The sequence below is a fragment of the Vombatus ursinus genome, unplaced genomic scaffold (genome assembly GCF_900497805.2).
Source record: "Vombatus ursinus unplaced genomic scaffold, bare-nosed wombat genome assembly UNPS02010284.1, whole genome shotgun sequence".
NCBI classification, from domain to species: domain Eukaryota; kingdom Metazoa; phylum Chordata; class Mammalia; order Diprotodontia; family Vombatidae; genus Vombatus; species Vombatus ursinus.
In genome coordinates this window covers 18,593,584-18,609,594 of record NW_020950062.1, presented here as the reverse complement: position 1 = coordinate 18,609,594, position 16,011 = coordinate 18,593,584, and the positions used below count along the sequence as shown (strand labels likewise).

Genomic DNA, 16,011 nt, shown 5'->3' with positions numbered 1-16,011 from the left:
AACAAGACAGAGCCAAGGACATGCCACTTGAGACTTCTCTCTAAGATGACACAGAGCCATTCTCAACCATTTTCCTCCAAAAAAAAAAACCACACACCTACTGAAGTCTTGAAAATGTATCTCATGTGATTCCTTTATAAAAATGTCTTTACTCAGAAGAGAAGAGTTAAATGTTTAAAAGGAAGTCTTTCAGTGTCCATCTTTTTCAGTATAGGAGCTATATATGCTATTGAGCCCTTGCTATGTTCTCTTGACTGTGTTAGGTACTGTGTGGAGGTAAAAGCAACATGTGACAGGGTATCAGTCATCAAGAACCCTATAGTCAAGTTGGGGAGAAAATAATACACACACACCAAATGTGTATATAAATTCTCTATGTCAAATCAAGTTAATAAGCTTTTATTAAGTACCTACGATTTGTCAGGCACTGTGCTAAGTGTCAGAGAAACAAAAAGAGACAAAAAAGAACAATACTTTGGGGCAGCTAGATGGCACAGTGGAAAGAACACCAGCCATGAGTTCAAGGAGAACCTGAGTTCAAATTCAACCTCAGACACTTAACAGTAGCTGTGTGACCCTAGGCAAGTCACTTAACCCCAATTGCCTCACCTAAGTAAATAAATGGACTCCTTTTGGGGAAAAAATAATCTCTGCTCTCAAGAAGCTCACAATCAAATTGGGGAGACAACCTGGAAACAACTTTGTGCAGAAAAGATATTGACAAGATAAGCTGGGGGTATTCTGAGAAGGAAGGAGCTAGCATTAAGGGGAACTGGGAGAGGCTTCTTGTAGAAGTTGGGACTTTAGCTGATGATTGAAGGAAGCCGGGGAAGCCCAAAGGTGAAGGTAAGTAGGAAGAAAGTTCTAGGCATGGAGAACATTCATTTAAATTCCAATAGTTAAATTACAATACAAAGTACCAAAATGAATAACATAAACAATAATGGTTTTAAGATTTTTTAGTAGGGAAGAGATCAATGTAGTTTGGTATAATTAAGTAATTTCTCAGAGAATAGATGGTATTTGAGCTGGACCTTGAGACGAATAGGCAGGCTTTCACGTCTGGGTGGTAGGCACTTGCATATTTATGTTTAAATTATAACTCCGTTGTTTCCACAGAAGCACATTGATCGAGGTCACGTGACATCTGAAACTGTAGCTTACTGTGGTCATTATTCCCTGAAAGATCCAGCTGTTCTCTTTGATTCAGCAGATGTTAAGCCAAATGGAATACCTTATGGAAATATCTCATTATTTCCTTATAATCAGGTAAGTTTTGAGAAAATCACATACTAATTTTAGGAGGGAAACATCGCATAATAAAAATAAAAATTCTGATAACTTGGTAATAGGAAAAGTGTTCTCTGACTTCATGTCATTTGGGCAACTGCTGCACTTAATGTTATATGTTTATAATTTCCAGTTATGAGAGCTATCAAAGAAAAGAATAAAACAAGACTAAACAAGTATTCAAAAATCATATTGTTCTCAGCAAGTCATTAGTTATCTGAAAAGAACATTAGAGTGACATCATTTAAAATTATGGAATAAGGAAAATCTTTGTAAAGCCTTTTGTCTCCCACAGTTAATTAAAAAGAGATAAACGTATGTCTAGCGTGAAGGACTCATGTTTTTATTCATTCATTCATAACAACAAACATTAAGTAGTTACCCTACACTAATGCATATTGCTGGGTGCTGGGAAAAATACAAATATAAATAGGATGCAGCTTACTGAGCAAGAAGGAAAAAAATCATAGGCACAAATAAGAATATTTTAATAAATATCATAAAATGAGGACTTCAAGACCAACTTTTATAGGACCACAGCCCTTTTCTTCTCTAAGGATGTAATACTATACTTTAATTATGTCTCCAGTGTGAAAATATGCCTTGGACTTTTCTGAAAAATTTCCAAATGTTGAAAATAATATGATAATATCATCACATCATGTGATAGCATTATATCATATCATATCAGACCTTCTAGTGATTATCTCCATCTGTGCAAACTGGAGCAGATATACATGCAAATTAATCTCCTAAAATATGCTCCTACATTAAATTAAATCACTAAAATGTTTAGTGATTTTTAAAATATTTTTGAATAATTCAATAAAAGTTGCCCCAAGTTTTCACATAACTCTCAAGTGAATTTACAAGTAAATCTTTTCCTATTGTGCCAAGTATCGAATACTTCAGAAAACAATGTAAAAAATCAGGATAATTAATGTGATTTGATTGAGATTTTTATGATAACTTTTTAATTTCTTTTCTGTTTTTGGTGTAGTTTTGTCTTGCCTACAAAGGATTCCTGGCAAATCATATTGGCCTAAAATTTCAGTACCAAGACAGTAAAAGCAAGGAAATTAAAAACACCTATATGCAGTTCTCCTTTCCCTTTATTCAAGGGAGCAGGTAAATATGCTCTGTTGGACATGTGTGCTGCACAAATATATCAAATTGTTCTTATGTGATTTTGTCATAGACCAGATTCACTATAGGCTTAATTCTTCAATCAAGGATCCAGTGTCTGTGCAGATACTTCCTTAGAAATCCATGAAAGTTCTGCTAAAAAAAAAAAAAACAAATATAAAAGTCACAAAAGGAAATAAATATTAGTTCAGTGTTACTAACACAAATGAGTCTGAGAAGAGCCATAATGTCCTGGTAAACAAGAGAATTTAAATTAGGTCATTAAAGTAGTTGGCTTGCTTCCTTATTCAAAGAAAAAAATAATTTGCTACCAGAGTATCACTTTTTTTAAAATTGCACATTCAAAACTGATTTCCTATTAGCAAAGGATAGGGGATATAACACATGACTTTCAGGAATAAATAAAGGAATATACGTATAAAATAAATGCTAGAAATTATAATTTCTTTATAAAAAGCAAGTTTCAAGTAGAGAAATAAAAAAGTAAAAGACATATAGATAAGCAATGCCTATGGAACTAATAGATTAGCTCCATTCACATTAACAGCTCAAAATTCTGTTAAATCATGGTTAATATATTTTATAATTCCCAATTGTCCTTAAAAGCATATTTTATTATTATTGAATCATACATAATAGGCTGGTTTTCATATTGTAATCATGCATTGGTATATTTATGATGATTTTTAAAAAAACAAGTTACTTTTTCAAATGAAATTTGTCTTTTAATATATTATTTGTCTCCTAAGCTGCTAGATCTCCTACTAACATCATTGTTTGAAAAGCATGGAATGATTTTTAGTTTAAGAAGAGTAGTAACATTTATTGTCCCCCATTATAGAAATGATTAGACTTCTTTTTTTCTTGAGCTATATGGTTGATATCTAGGTAGGAAAGAGAATACATAGGAATATGATTAAATGCTACTTGAAAAAATAAACAGGTAAGAAGAGAAGGTAGCATACATCATTATAGGAGTTGTAATGTCATATTCTATATTTTATGTTTTAATTATATTTAATTATATAGAGCAAGGGCTCAAGAAAAGGAAATTTGAGAGTTTATGGTTAAAAATTGTATGAATCAGTTTAGTCTAGATACACACTTTCCAGCTTCTGACCTTCCTGGCTTATGATACCAATATTTGTGTATCTTTCTGTTGTATAAAACTTAATTATGGCTTATGAAACACCCTGTTTATGTTGTGATATGTATGAGTGTATAAAAATGTATGTGCATATGTACACATAATACACATGCACATGTGCATATATGTACATGTATACATATGTTATACACACTTGCCTTTTGGATTGGACCTTTGATTCCATTTATGTAGAGAATTTATGTTGAGGAATCTCCCTCTCCCAATACAGACTGATACCTTCTCTGTAACTTAGAATCTTAAAGAGTTACCTTGCATACTAAGAGTTTAGAGATAGCTTGGTGTGGTGGACAGAGAGCTGGCCTTGGAAACAGCAAAACTCAGGTGCAGGTCCTCCCTCTGACACATAGCTCTGTGTCACCCTGGGCAAGTTACTTAACTTTCCAATTTTCTAGGAAATTCTGTAATAAAGTTATCTATCCTCATAGTATACACACACACACACACACACACACAATGTATTGTATATGTGTGTGTATACACATGTATATATGAGAGCATGTGTATGTATGATATCTATTGTACTTAATCAGACCTAAAATTTTATTGGTATAGGGAACTCTTGGTATGAAGACTTTCTCCACCTGCACAGATCAGCAATTTCTCTATAAATTAAAGTCTTAGAGAGTTTCCTTGAAACACCAAGAAGTTAATTGACTTGCCCATGCTCACATAGCTAGTATATGCCAGAGGCTAGATTTGAAACTTGGACTTCTTGAATCCAAGGCTAGCCCACTATTCACTAGGTCACACTATCTCTAGTAATATTACTTCCAAAATAGATGAATCATGCCCTTCTTTGCATCTTCACAACATCAGGCATCCAATCCAGTCAATAAACTTTTAGGTGGATAAAAAAAATACAGCAAATATCCTGCTAATTTTTGATCCTCTTTGAGATATTGCTACCTTTGTTGATGTACTATTTGTTCATTCTGATGGCACAATATCACTGATTCATATGGAATTCATTTCAGTTGGACGTATACTTGCATAGATCTCCTGTACCTCATACAAAGAAAATACTCTGGAAAAAACTTCTTTCTTCAAAGGATGAGTCTGAAAAAAACATCTGAAGTACAGTCTTTCTATGTGGATATTGTATATCTTGGACAGACAGCTACAATCTCAACTACAGATGGTATTTTGTATGATTTGCCATTTACAATGTTGTATTGAGCCAAAAAATACTTTTTAAATATTTATGTGGGTCAGTGGTATTATAAATACAATCTAGTGGCATTGATAGAATTTTGTTCATTTTAGGACTCAGAAAATTACTGCTGGTACCAGGCATTCAGCTTACTAATATTACTAGATGGTAGAGTAGAGAAGTTAGAGTGAAAAAGGAAAGATCACTGGGCATGAAGTCAGAAATTCCTGAGTTCAAATCCACTCTCAAATATTTATTAGCTATGTGATTCTGAGCAAGTAGCTTAATCTCAGTCTCAGTTTTCTCCTCTGTAAAGTGGGAATAATAATTACACCTACCTCACAGGGTGTCATGAGGATCAAGTCAAATAGTATGGATAAATTGTTTTACAAACCAAAGCATTATCTAAATGTTAGCTACTATTTCTATGGAGATGCAGTGTGGCATTTGTGAATGGAGAGCTGGCTTCAAATTCAGGAAGCCCTCAATTCAAGTTCCACTTCTGACACATACTGGTTGTGTGACCCTGGGGATCATTATCCTCAGAAGGCTTCTAAGCAATTCTCTAAGGTTATATGTTGCAGAGAAAATACCTACCTATATTGGTAGAGGGAGTTTCCTCTCATTGGAGTTCCCTATACCAATGAAATAACAGGTCCAGTCCCTGTCCCTATTATCTCTAAAAAAACATTTATTTAAAAAGATAAAATGGGTGTTTTTATTATGACAGGTAGTAATTACATGTTTATGGAATCCTGCTCATGCATAAATATAGCCTGAATTCTTATACCTCCATAAATGTTTCATATCTGAAGGAACCAACTCTCAAAGTGCAAGTTTGGTTCTGTGTGACAAGTGATTGAGCTGAAAATCTCAGCTCACATAGGTCATTAATAATACTCTTGTTCCCCTTTCAGAAGATGCCACTTGTGTTAAGCATTCATTAACAAACCTCCTAAGCATATACACCTGATTGAATATTTTTCACAGGGGTTGCAACAGGAGTAAATGGTGCTCGTATTTACACAAATGTGTAATCAATCAATTAATCAAACAAACGTCTTTCACTAAGCTTCTTTGAAATATCTTTAGAACCAGCTGACAAGCCCTATAAGAAAATCCCTTTCACTGTGCTGGTCTTTGCCACCACCACCCCATCTTTACCCCATCCCCTTTTGTGACAGATGACACATATTCACAAAACAACTGGCACAATGAAGAAGTTTCATCTGTGTTAGTCGAACAGAGATAAATCAACCAGTCCTCATAGAAATGGAAGAAATACCACTAGCCCCTTTCTAAGCTTACTCTAACCCTTGGAGCTACTAATAGACTTTAGAGATTTTGCTACCAGTACTTTGATCTGTCTTTTTAAAGTAAAAATCATTTGAATTTAAGTCTTTTGAACTGTTTGCCTGAAGGTTACTTCTCAGATTTTTACTTTAAACAGCTCAGTTTTTGACCTATGAATGCAATTTGATGATTTTGGTTTTAGAGAAATTCAGGATCAGCCATGATTCTTATTATATTTTATTCATTTGTATTTTTTTAGAAATACCAAAGAGAAGACTTCCAGCATTGGCCAGTAGAGGAATATTTTTAAAGCACTTTCAAGTGAAGCAGACTAAACTAGTTAGATCATCGGTGACCATCCAGTACACTGTGACAATGACTTCATGTAATTGTAGTTACAGAATACCTTTACTGGCTGTAGGATTTGCACAGGTAAATCTCCAAGTAGCTATAGTTCTTATTGTTTATAAGTAATTATCCATTGGTTTGATGACTGGGTTTTGTTGTTTCTGCTGTTGTTGTTGATAGGCTTTTTTTTTTTTGCCTTTCTTTGTATCCCCAGCGCTTAGCAGAGTGTCTTGCTAGACATTTAGCATATGCTAGTAGGTTAACTATCATGCCAAGTACTTTGTTGCCTTTATGCCTTTGCTCAGACTCTTCCTGTCATCTCTGGGTCAGAGTTGGCAGTGGGATAGGAAAACTAGGAGGAATCAAGACACAGAGAATACTGAGTGGATGTTTTAAACCTGAATAAGAAAGCGTAGTGTTCACATCAGCTGGGAGCAGCATCCAAAAATCCAGACAGGAGGGCACAGGCAGAGTACCACTCTGATCATTCAGGAGAATTTTATGCCTAGAGATCCTGACTAGGCAGAAGGGTATAGGCAGAGTCTGTGTTTACAGTTGAGATCTATGGTCTGGGTTTCAAACTTGGCATGAAAAATAGTTGGAGAATGGAATCTTGAAAAGGAGCCTGGGAGAAACACCTCAGAGTTTGGCAGAGACAAGTAAGCTTACAAAACAGTCCCTCTGCTCTGATTCAAACCATTTTTGATGATGTGTACCATCAGGAGTAATAAATGTATCCAAATGAAGTAGGTTTCAAGAGGGGCTTATGCTTTGTGATTAAAGTATAAGCAGGAGACTAGGTACTCTGGAGAGTCCTTGTAATTCCAAAAGTAGGTATTCTCCTAACAAATCTTAACCTTCATTCAGTCAACTCAAATCCCATGCACTCTATAAAGTTGTCCTGACCTCTCCAATCCATAGTGACTACCTGTGTCTTTGCTTTGTTGCTTATTTTTTTTTTAATATGAGTATTACTATAACCTAACTCACATTTGAATCAATTTAAACTATTCAGCAGCAGGACCACTCATGTTGTATTTCTTTGCAGTCCATATGTCTTACACATAATGGTTGCTCAATAAATATTTGCCAATTGAGTGATAGTGGGGCTTAAATTAATGAGATTTTGATGAAGTAACTGATTGCCATGCAGATGATTGGATTTGTTTTGGTCTGCTTATTTCAGGCACAGAGGTACAATTTTTGTTGATTTATGAGACTTCTCTGGATGTTTTGAATATTCCTAAACTTGTTAGACTCATCTGTAATGCCATTGTGTCATGCTAGGTTGGAATGAAAGTTATGCTAGCATTGTCAAAATGAATCATTATTATAAATATTTACCTTGAAATCTTAGGTTATCACTAACAGCACAGAGAATGAATCAGTGTACAGAGGGATGAGCTGGCCTGGAGAATCACAGATTCGTATCCAAAGAATTCAAGCAGCATCTCCACCAATATGTGGCAGCTTTGACATTCAAGCTTATGACCGTGTACTTACAGGTATAAGAAAAATGCTTGGGTACTAATTGGTATTTTGGCCAAAATATGACTATGGATGGCTATAATTTTAATTATAAAGAAACATATATCACATATATATGCATATGTATGCATTATATAAAGGTATGTGTATATATATATATATGTATGTGTGTATACGTGTGTATATATGTTTATACACAAGTATGCAACTAACGATGCATTGAATAAAGCACTGGGCCTGGAATCAAGAAGACCTGAGTTAAAATCCAGCCTCAGATGTTTACTAGCTGAGTGATTCTAGACAAGTCACCTAACTCTGTTTGCCTCAAATATAAAATGGGTATAATAATAGCACCTAACTCACAGGGTTATTGTGAGGATCAAATGAGATATTTTTATGTGGCTATGTGCACATGCACATACCCACTGGTATACACACATGCACACACACAAATATATATATATATATATATATACACCCGCACATATATACATATGCACACACAAATATATACACACATGCACAAACATGTATACACATATATGTATGTGTGTATGTACACACACCGTGACCTAATCATAGCTAATCATCAAGCCAATCATGTCTTGAAAATTTCCTTCAGGATAATAGCAAAAAAACCAACATATTTAAGACTTAATTTTAAATGGAACATTTTATAAAGCGGAACAAATTTTCACATTGAGGCATCAGTTACTTATTACCTCTCCATTTATCTCATCTTATAATATATCAGCTATTATTGCCCATGATGCTTATTTGTTAGCAACAAAACTTAAATAATATCTTAATGAAGGTATATGAGCCAAAGCTCAGGTTTAAGTGAGATATTGACCACATATCTTATGAGACCTAAAAACACCTGAACTCTTGGGAAAATTGACCTTATTTTTAATATACTGAAAGAGGGAGGGAAAGGGAGAGGGAGAGAGAGACACACAAAGTCATAAACAAAAAGAGAATGTTTATTAACAATTTACTATAGGTTAGACACTGTGCCAATTACTGGGAATACAAATTCAAGTAGAAAAAAAGACAGTCCTTGCTCTTGAGAAGCATATGTTCTGTTTGGAGAAGTCAACACATAAAAGGAAATTGGAAGGGGTGGGAAGAGAGGTGAAGAAGTAATGGAGTCCTGGGCTGAACTTTGTATAAAGCAAATATGACTGATGTGGATGCTTCCTCACGTAGAGGTTTCAGGAAAAAACTCACCAATTGGAGGAGGCCATAAGGGTGGAGTTGTTGCCAGTGTAAGAAGGCAGCTGGGATGGACGTGGAAAAGTGCCTGGGCTGAGCTACATTTGAAGTGAGGATGACTGGTGTGAGTGTTTCCTCAGATGGAAGTGGAACTGGTAGAGGACATTTGGATTGACAGTAATATATAATGCAAACTTCCCACATGTTGAAAATGTTTTGTGAATTCACAACATCTGCTGTTTGCTTTCCTTGTGTACCCACAGGTCTGTCTGCTGACATTTCAGCTGTGGATTTACAGTATGCACTCCAGAGTATTCCAGAAATGGGCCAAGTCTCAGTGACAAGAGAAGGAAGCTGTGCTGGGTATTCATGGAAAATCAAGTGGAGAAGTGCATATGGAAAACAGAATCTTTTGCAGGTTCTGTCCTTTGGATTGATTTCAGGATTCTTCTGGACCAGATATTCTATACCAGGAAGGACAGTTGGGATTTTGCACAGTTTAGACAGTTGCCCTAGAGTATGCCAGTTTAACAAACATTTTTGGAGCACCTACTATATAGTAGGAACTGTTATGTAGGGGATACAAAGCCAGACACAAAACAACCCCTGCCTTTAAAACATTCTACAGATGCAATACAAAATGAACATCAGGTATAATACAAGGTAGGAACCAAAGGGACCAAAGAGCAGACAAATAGCTCTAGGAAAATTTGAGGAGGGAGACAGCAGTGAGTAAATGAATGGAGGAATGTGGGTGGTGATGGAGCTGAGCCTTCACCATGGAGGTACCTGATGGCTTCAGAACTGAGCCTTCAGGAAATGAAAGAATGTCAACAAGTAGAGACTGGGAGGAAGTACATTCCAGGGATGGAGATTAGCCTATGCAAACACACAGAAGGAGGAGAGGGAAAGATAATCATAACAGCTGGCATGTATATAGTGCTTTAAGGTTTGCAAAGCATTTTATGTATGTTGTCTCATTTGATCCTTATAACAACCCCATGAAGTAGGTAGCAACAGTCATTTTACAGATGAGGAAACTGAGGCTGAGAGAGGTTCAGGGAATTTTCCAAGGTTTCACAGCATGTAAGTGAATCAAGTCTTTGTGACTTTGTGTGGCATTACTAGCTTCTCCAAAGGCATGATCAAAGGATAGATAGTAGCCATGTCTGACTGAAATATAAAAGAGAATAAGGTGAATTAAAGATAGAAATGAAAGTTGAAGTCAAATTATAGATAGCATTGAATACCAGGCTAAGGTGTTCATTGTGGTGGTGGTGGTAGTGGTTTTGCTCTTATTTTAAACAAGAGAGAGACACAGTTAGACCAATGCTTTTGGAGTGTTATTATGAGGGCTAGGTGACACAGTGGTTATAACTTTGGAACTGGATTCAAGAAGAACTGAGTTTAAATCCAGCCTCAGACAACATCCAGTTGTGTTACCCTAGGCAAGTCACTTCACCTTAGTTTCTTCAATTGTAAAATGAGGATAATAATAACACCTACCTCTCAGGTTTTTTTATGAGGATAAAAGGAATTAATATTTGAAAAGTGCTTTACAAACCTTAAAGTTCTTCATCAATGCCAGCTATTATAATCATTAACTATTTTTTTTAGCTGCAAAGAAAGATTGGAAAGGGAAGAGACTAGTGGCAGGGTGACAAATCAGGAAACTAGCAGAATAGTCTCACTAAGAGGTAATGATAGCCCAGACTAGGCTAGTGGTTATATAAGTAGAGAGAAGGGAAGAGATCCTGTGAGATAATATGTCATATTGACAGGATGAGAATCAGGAGAAAGTCGTGTCATGGAATTCAAAGGAGAAGAGAGTGTCTAGGAGGTGATGTTGAGCAACAGTGCTACAGAGAAGTCAAAAAGAATTAAAACTGAGAAATAAACATGGGAATTTGCAATTTTTGAGAGAATGATTTCAATAGAATGGTTAGAATTGAAAGCAAGATTAGTTTGTTTTTTTACATTTTTAAAAACAAAATTATTTATTTATTTTTAGTTTTCAAAATTTACTTCCATATTCCAGATTTTGAGCTCCAAATTTTCTCCCCATCTCTCCCCTCTCCCCACCCCAAAACCTCATGCAATTTGATATAGGTTCTACATATACATTCATATCGAATCTATTTTCACATTAGTCATGTTGTAAAGAAGAATTAGAACCAATGGGAGAAACCACAAGAAAGAAGAAACAAAAAAAAAAAAGAGAGAGATCAAATAATGTGCTTCAATCTGCATCCAGACTCCATAGTTCTTTTTCTGGATGTGGGCAGTTTTTCCATCATGAATCTTTTGGAATCGTCTTGGATCCTTACATTTCTGAGAGGAGATGAGGCTGTCAAAGTTAGTCATCTCACATTGTAGCTGTTACTGTGTACAATGTTCTCCTGGTCCTGCTCATTTCACTCAGCATCAGTTCACATAAGTCTTTCCAGGTTTTTCTGAAGTCTGCCTGCTCATCATTTCTTATAGCACAATAGTATTCCATTACATTCATATACCACAACTTGTTCAGCCATTGAAAGCAAGATTGTAAGGGGCTGGTAAGCAAGCATGTGGTAAGGATATGGGGGCAACAAGTATAGGCTACTTTTCCTAGGAATTTTGCTGTTAAAGGAGTGACAAGTAGAGTGAGATAGCTAGAAGAGATTATATAGTCATGTGAAACTTTTTAAGGATGAAGGACAACTGGGCATGTTTGTGGGCAATAGTAAAGGAGACAGTAGATAGAAAAATGTTGAAGATATAGGGGAGAGAGAATAAATGAATAGAAAAGCTTTTATCAAGCACCTACTATGTGTCAAACATTTTGCTAAATGTTGGAGATACAAATAGTCAAAGATAGTCCCTATTCTCAAGGATCTTTTATTATTTTTTTTCAATGATTAATAGCTTTCTTTCATTAAAACTTCAAAATAGAAAGAGGTCGATCTCATAAGAAAAAGGAATTGAGAAATAAGCTGATTTCTCTGTCTGCTTCTTTCTCTGTTTGTTTGTGAAGCAAAAGGATGAGACAATGTAGATTCCCCAGGTCTGTTCTCAGCAGCAAGAATGACTCCAGTCACTCAGAAGCTGTCTCCTGTGGCTTCTGCAAAACTTGGTGATAACCTTTGTTTGGAATTTGTTCCCTTACCGGTTGATTTGCAGCTCTTGTGCTGGCAGATGGGCAGTAATGGTAACCTTAAACCTGCCGACCGCAGGTTGCCCCAGCGAGATTCTCTTAGGTCTCAAGAGACTTCTTCTCTGCCCTGTTCCCTTAGAATGAGATAGAAGCTAATCTTTCAGTCACAGTCTCCCGGTTCTCTGGGTCCTCCAGTAGACAAACATTAGGGAATTCCTGTCTGCCAGTGGACATTGGGGTCCAACATCTTGCCATACTTGTATGTGCCAAAACTTGTTTAGCCATTCCCCAACCAATAGACACGTACTTTGTTCCCCACCCCTGCTTTTTTTTTCTATTACAAATAATGTGATTCATCTGGCATTCTTTTTTTTTTAACCAATTTAAAATTTATCAATTTTAAAAACAGAGAAATAAAATTATAGACCAATTTCATTAATGAATATGGATGCAAAAATCCTAAATAAAATACTAGTGAAAAAATTACAACAATATATTCTAAAGATTATACATTATTAGCAAGTGGGATTCATACCAGAAATGCAGGGATGGTTTAACATAAGGAAAACTATTAACATAATTGATTATATCAATAATAAATGTAAAAATCATATGATTATATCAGTAGACACAGAAAAAGCTTTTGATGAAATACAACACTAATTTCTATTAAAAACACTTGAAAGTATTGGTATAAATGGATTTTTTCTTCATGTTTTAAATGCTAAGTCCTTGGCTTTTTTTTTAGTCCTACTTGGATTCTACTCAGCTTTCGATATTGTGGACTCTTCCTTCCCCTTGGATAACTCTTTTCTCCTTGGATTTTTACTAGACTTCTCTCCCCATATTCTTTTCCTATTTGTCTGATCGGTATTCATCAGTCTCCTTGGCAGGATTATCCATGTCTTCATTCCTCTCCAGGCTGTACTACTGACTCATCTCTATAGGGTTTTCTCCACATGTCTCCATTTCAGGATACGTTCAAACTTCTCTCTACGCTCTCATTTATGTGTTGTCACTCCCTCATCAAGATGTAAGCTCTTTGAGGGCAGGGACTGTTTTTTTTTTCTGTTTGTATTTGTATTGCCAGCCTTAGTACAACTCTTGGCAAGAGTTGTAGACTCTTGATAAATCCTTGTTGACTAACATGCCATGCCCCCTTAATAAAAAGGATTTGTTCTGTAAAACTTGGACTCAGTCAAGAAGTCACCCTCAAGGACCTAGGAGGCCACATGTGACCTCGAGGCAACAAGTTCCCCACCCTTGGTCTAGGCCCTCTTCTCTCTCTTTGTGTTTTCCTCTGAGTTCCTCTGAGCTCAATTATCATCTTGATGCAGATAACCCTCAAATCTACCTAACCAGGTCTAATTTCTCTCTTGACCCCTAGTCCTGAATCACAAATTGCCTTTTGGATAGCATCACTTGGGTATTTGATAGACATCTCAAATTTATCATGGGTGACTTGGTGGTGCATGGATAAAGCGTAGGCTCTGAAGTCAGGAAGACCTGAGTGCAAATCCAGCCTCACATACTTACTAGCTGTGTGACCCTGGGCAAGTCACTTCACCTTGTTTGCCTCAGTTTCCTCATCTATAAAATGAACTGTAGAAGGAAATGGCAAACCACTTTCCAAGAAAACCCTAAATGGGGTCACAGAGAGTCCTATAGGACTAAAAACAAGTCAACAACAACAACTATGTGTCAAACATTTTGCTAAATGTTGGGGATACAAATAGTCAAAGATAGTCTCTATTCTCAAGAATCTTTTATTATTTTTTTAAAAATATGTTTTTATTTATTTCATTGAATATGCCCCAATTACTTGTAAAAACAATTTCCTACTCTTATCATAATGTAATGGTTCTACTCTACTTTTCCTAGTAGAATAGAATATGATAATTTTTAAAATGCATTTATTATCAAAGAATATTAATGTAATAATGAAAACCATTCTATACTTATTTTTCTTTTTAATTTGTTCTTTCAATGTTTAAAATTAATGATTTAGAAAAAAACCAAAGCAAGGAATGTAGCATGTCAACATTTATTATATGGTCTTTCTTATCAAGTAATTATATATAAAAACAGATTAAAGATTTCAACATCACTGGAGAAGAGGCTAATGTTACAGTTACAAAGATAACTGAAGGTGGCCTATTCAGACAGCACATACTAGGAGACCTACTTCGTACAGCCAACCAGCAGCCTCAGGTATTTATGAAACTCTCTTCATGTAGTGTTTGTCTCTCTTATGAATGTGGGGAGGAGGAGAGAAATTTAAGATACACTTAAGATGTATATCACAAATTACATATATACATACACATATACAAATATGTGTGTGTATATATATGTATATAATGTATGTGTATGTATGCGTGTGTGCACACACACACACCATGTGTTAACATTGGATTAACCCAATAATTTTTTATGGCTTGTGGAAGAATAGTATTAGGTATGATTTATAACCCCATCATTTTTTATTTGAAGGTTGAAGTTTATATCAATGGACTTCCAGCTAAATGTTCGGGTAACTGTGGATATAAATGGGATCCACTGAACACTCCCATAATTTTAGTTACAAGTCCTAGTCAAGGTAACTTCCTCTTATGGTTTGTATTTGGTGTAGAAGAAATACTATCACTGAAAGGTTAACTCAGTCAAAAATTGTGTATGACAATGTCACTACAAGGAGTCGGACAGTCCACACATGCTAGAAAATTCATGAGAGCATGAAATCCTCATGAGAGCAAAGAAAGCAAAGAAAATGGGATTAATTACTTGTCATTGAAAAAACAATGAAGCTTTCCCTTTGAAGCTAAAGCCATTATTCTGTATCTATCTCTACTTTCAAGCAGGTAAAATTATCTCTTTTACATTTCATTCCATACGCTGAAGCATCTTTTTCCATCCATGTTGGTTATTGCATTAATTAGCCTCTCTCTTCATCTGTGACTGTTTTTTTCTAGTGCATTTATTATTAAAGGGATAGTAACATAACAGTTCTTTTCTCATAAAAGGCAATGATCAGTTTGGACAATTGATGAATGAGTGGGACCAGAACTATTGCTGAGAGCTGTAGAGCACACATTTTATCTTTTCATCAAAGAAATGTTTTGATAGTGCTTAGAAAAACTGATGAACTGTAATTTGTGTCTGCCTAATGTTCCCCAGAATTAAAATTAGCTAGCATCAGTATTGTAAGGAAGAAGAGAATTCTTTTTTAAAATAAATACCAATAAATAAGCTTAGTGGGAAAAAATTCCTATTTTCTTTGGGTGAAGTGCGTTATCCTGGCACCATTACTTTGTGCTATTTTTATAGTAAGTATGAGAAACATTGGGCATTTTTACAAGTAATGCATCTTTCTGAGGGAAATCATGTATTCTTCAGGGCCTTTGTTAGTAATTCAGTTCACTTCAAGATAATTCATGTTGTACTAATTTCCCAGTAGAATTGAGATGATGTGCCATGAGTTCATCATTGCTTTTTAATCTAATTTGTGCTTATTTTTGCATCTGTCCCTGTTTGTTACTTGATAATATATTTCATTTTTTTTGTTTTGGTTTACACATGATTATGTTCACTTAGGGGAGTCTCAGTATGAAAACTTCCTGGTAGAAGTGAGTTCCTGGGGCACTGAGAGGTTCAGTGACTTGCTTGTAGTCTGTCTGTGACTGAATATGTGTTTACAGGCAGGACTTGAACCCTGATCTTTCCTGATTCCAAGGCTCATCTCTCTCTCTCTCTCTCTCTCTCTCTCTCTCTCTCTCCCTC

General features: G+C 35.6%; 1 protein-coding gene across 1 annotated transcript in view; it reads left to right on the top strand.

The window, feature by feature from the left end:
• Positions 1 to 16,011, top strand: part of PKHD1L1 (PKHD1 like 1) — a 201,501-nt gene that overhangs the window by 62,227 nt on the left and 123,263 nt on the right. Inside the window, exons 20-27 of the mRNA XM_027854060.1 lie at positions 1,120 to 1,269; positions 2,291 to 2,418; positions 4,579 to 4,742; positions 6,307 to 6,479; positions 7,753 to 7,900; positions 9,362 to 9,516; positions 14,320 to 14,442; positions 14,725 to 14,830. Coding sequence (XP_027709861.1) covers positions 1,120 to 1,269; positions 2,291 to 2,418; positions 4,579 to 4,742; positions 6,307 to 6,479; positions 7,753 to 7,900; positions 9,362 to 9,516; positions 14,320 to 14,442; positions 14,725 to 14,830 — 1,147 coding nt within the window. The remainder of the gene's footprint in view (positions 1 to 1,119; positions 1,270 to 2,290; positions 2,419 to 4,578; positions 4,743 to 6,306; positions 6,480 to 7,752; positions 7,901 to 9,361; positions 9,517 to 14,319; positions 14,443 to 14,724; positions 14,831 to 16,011) is intronic.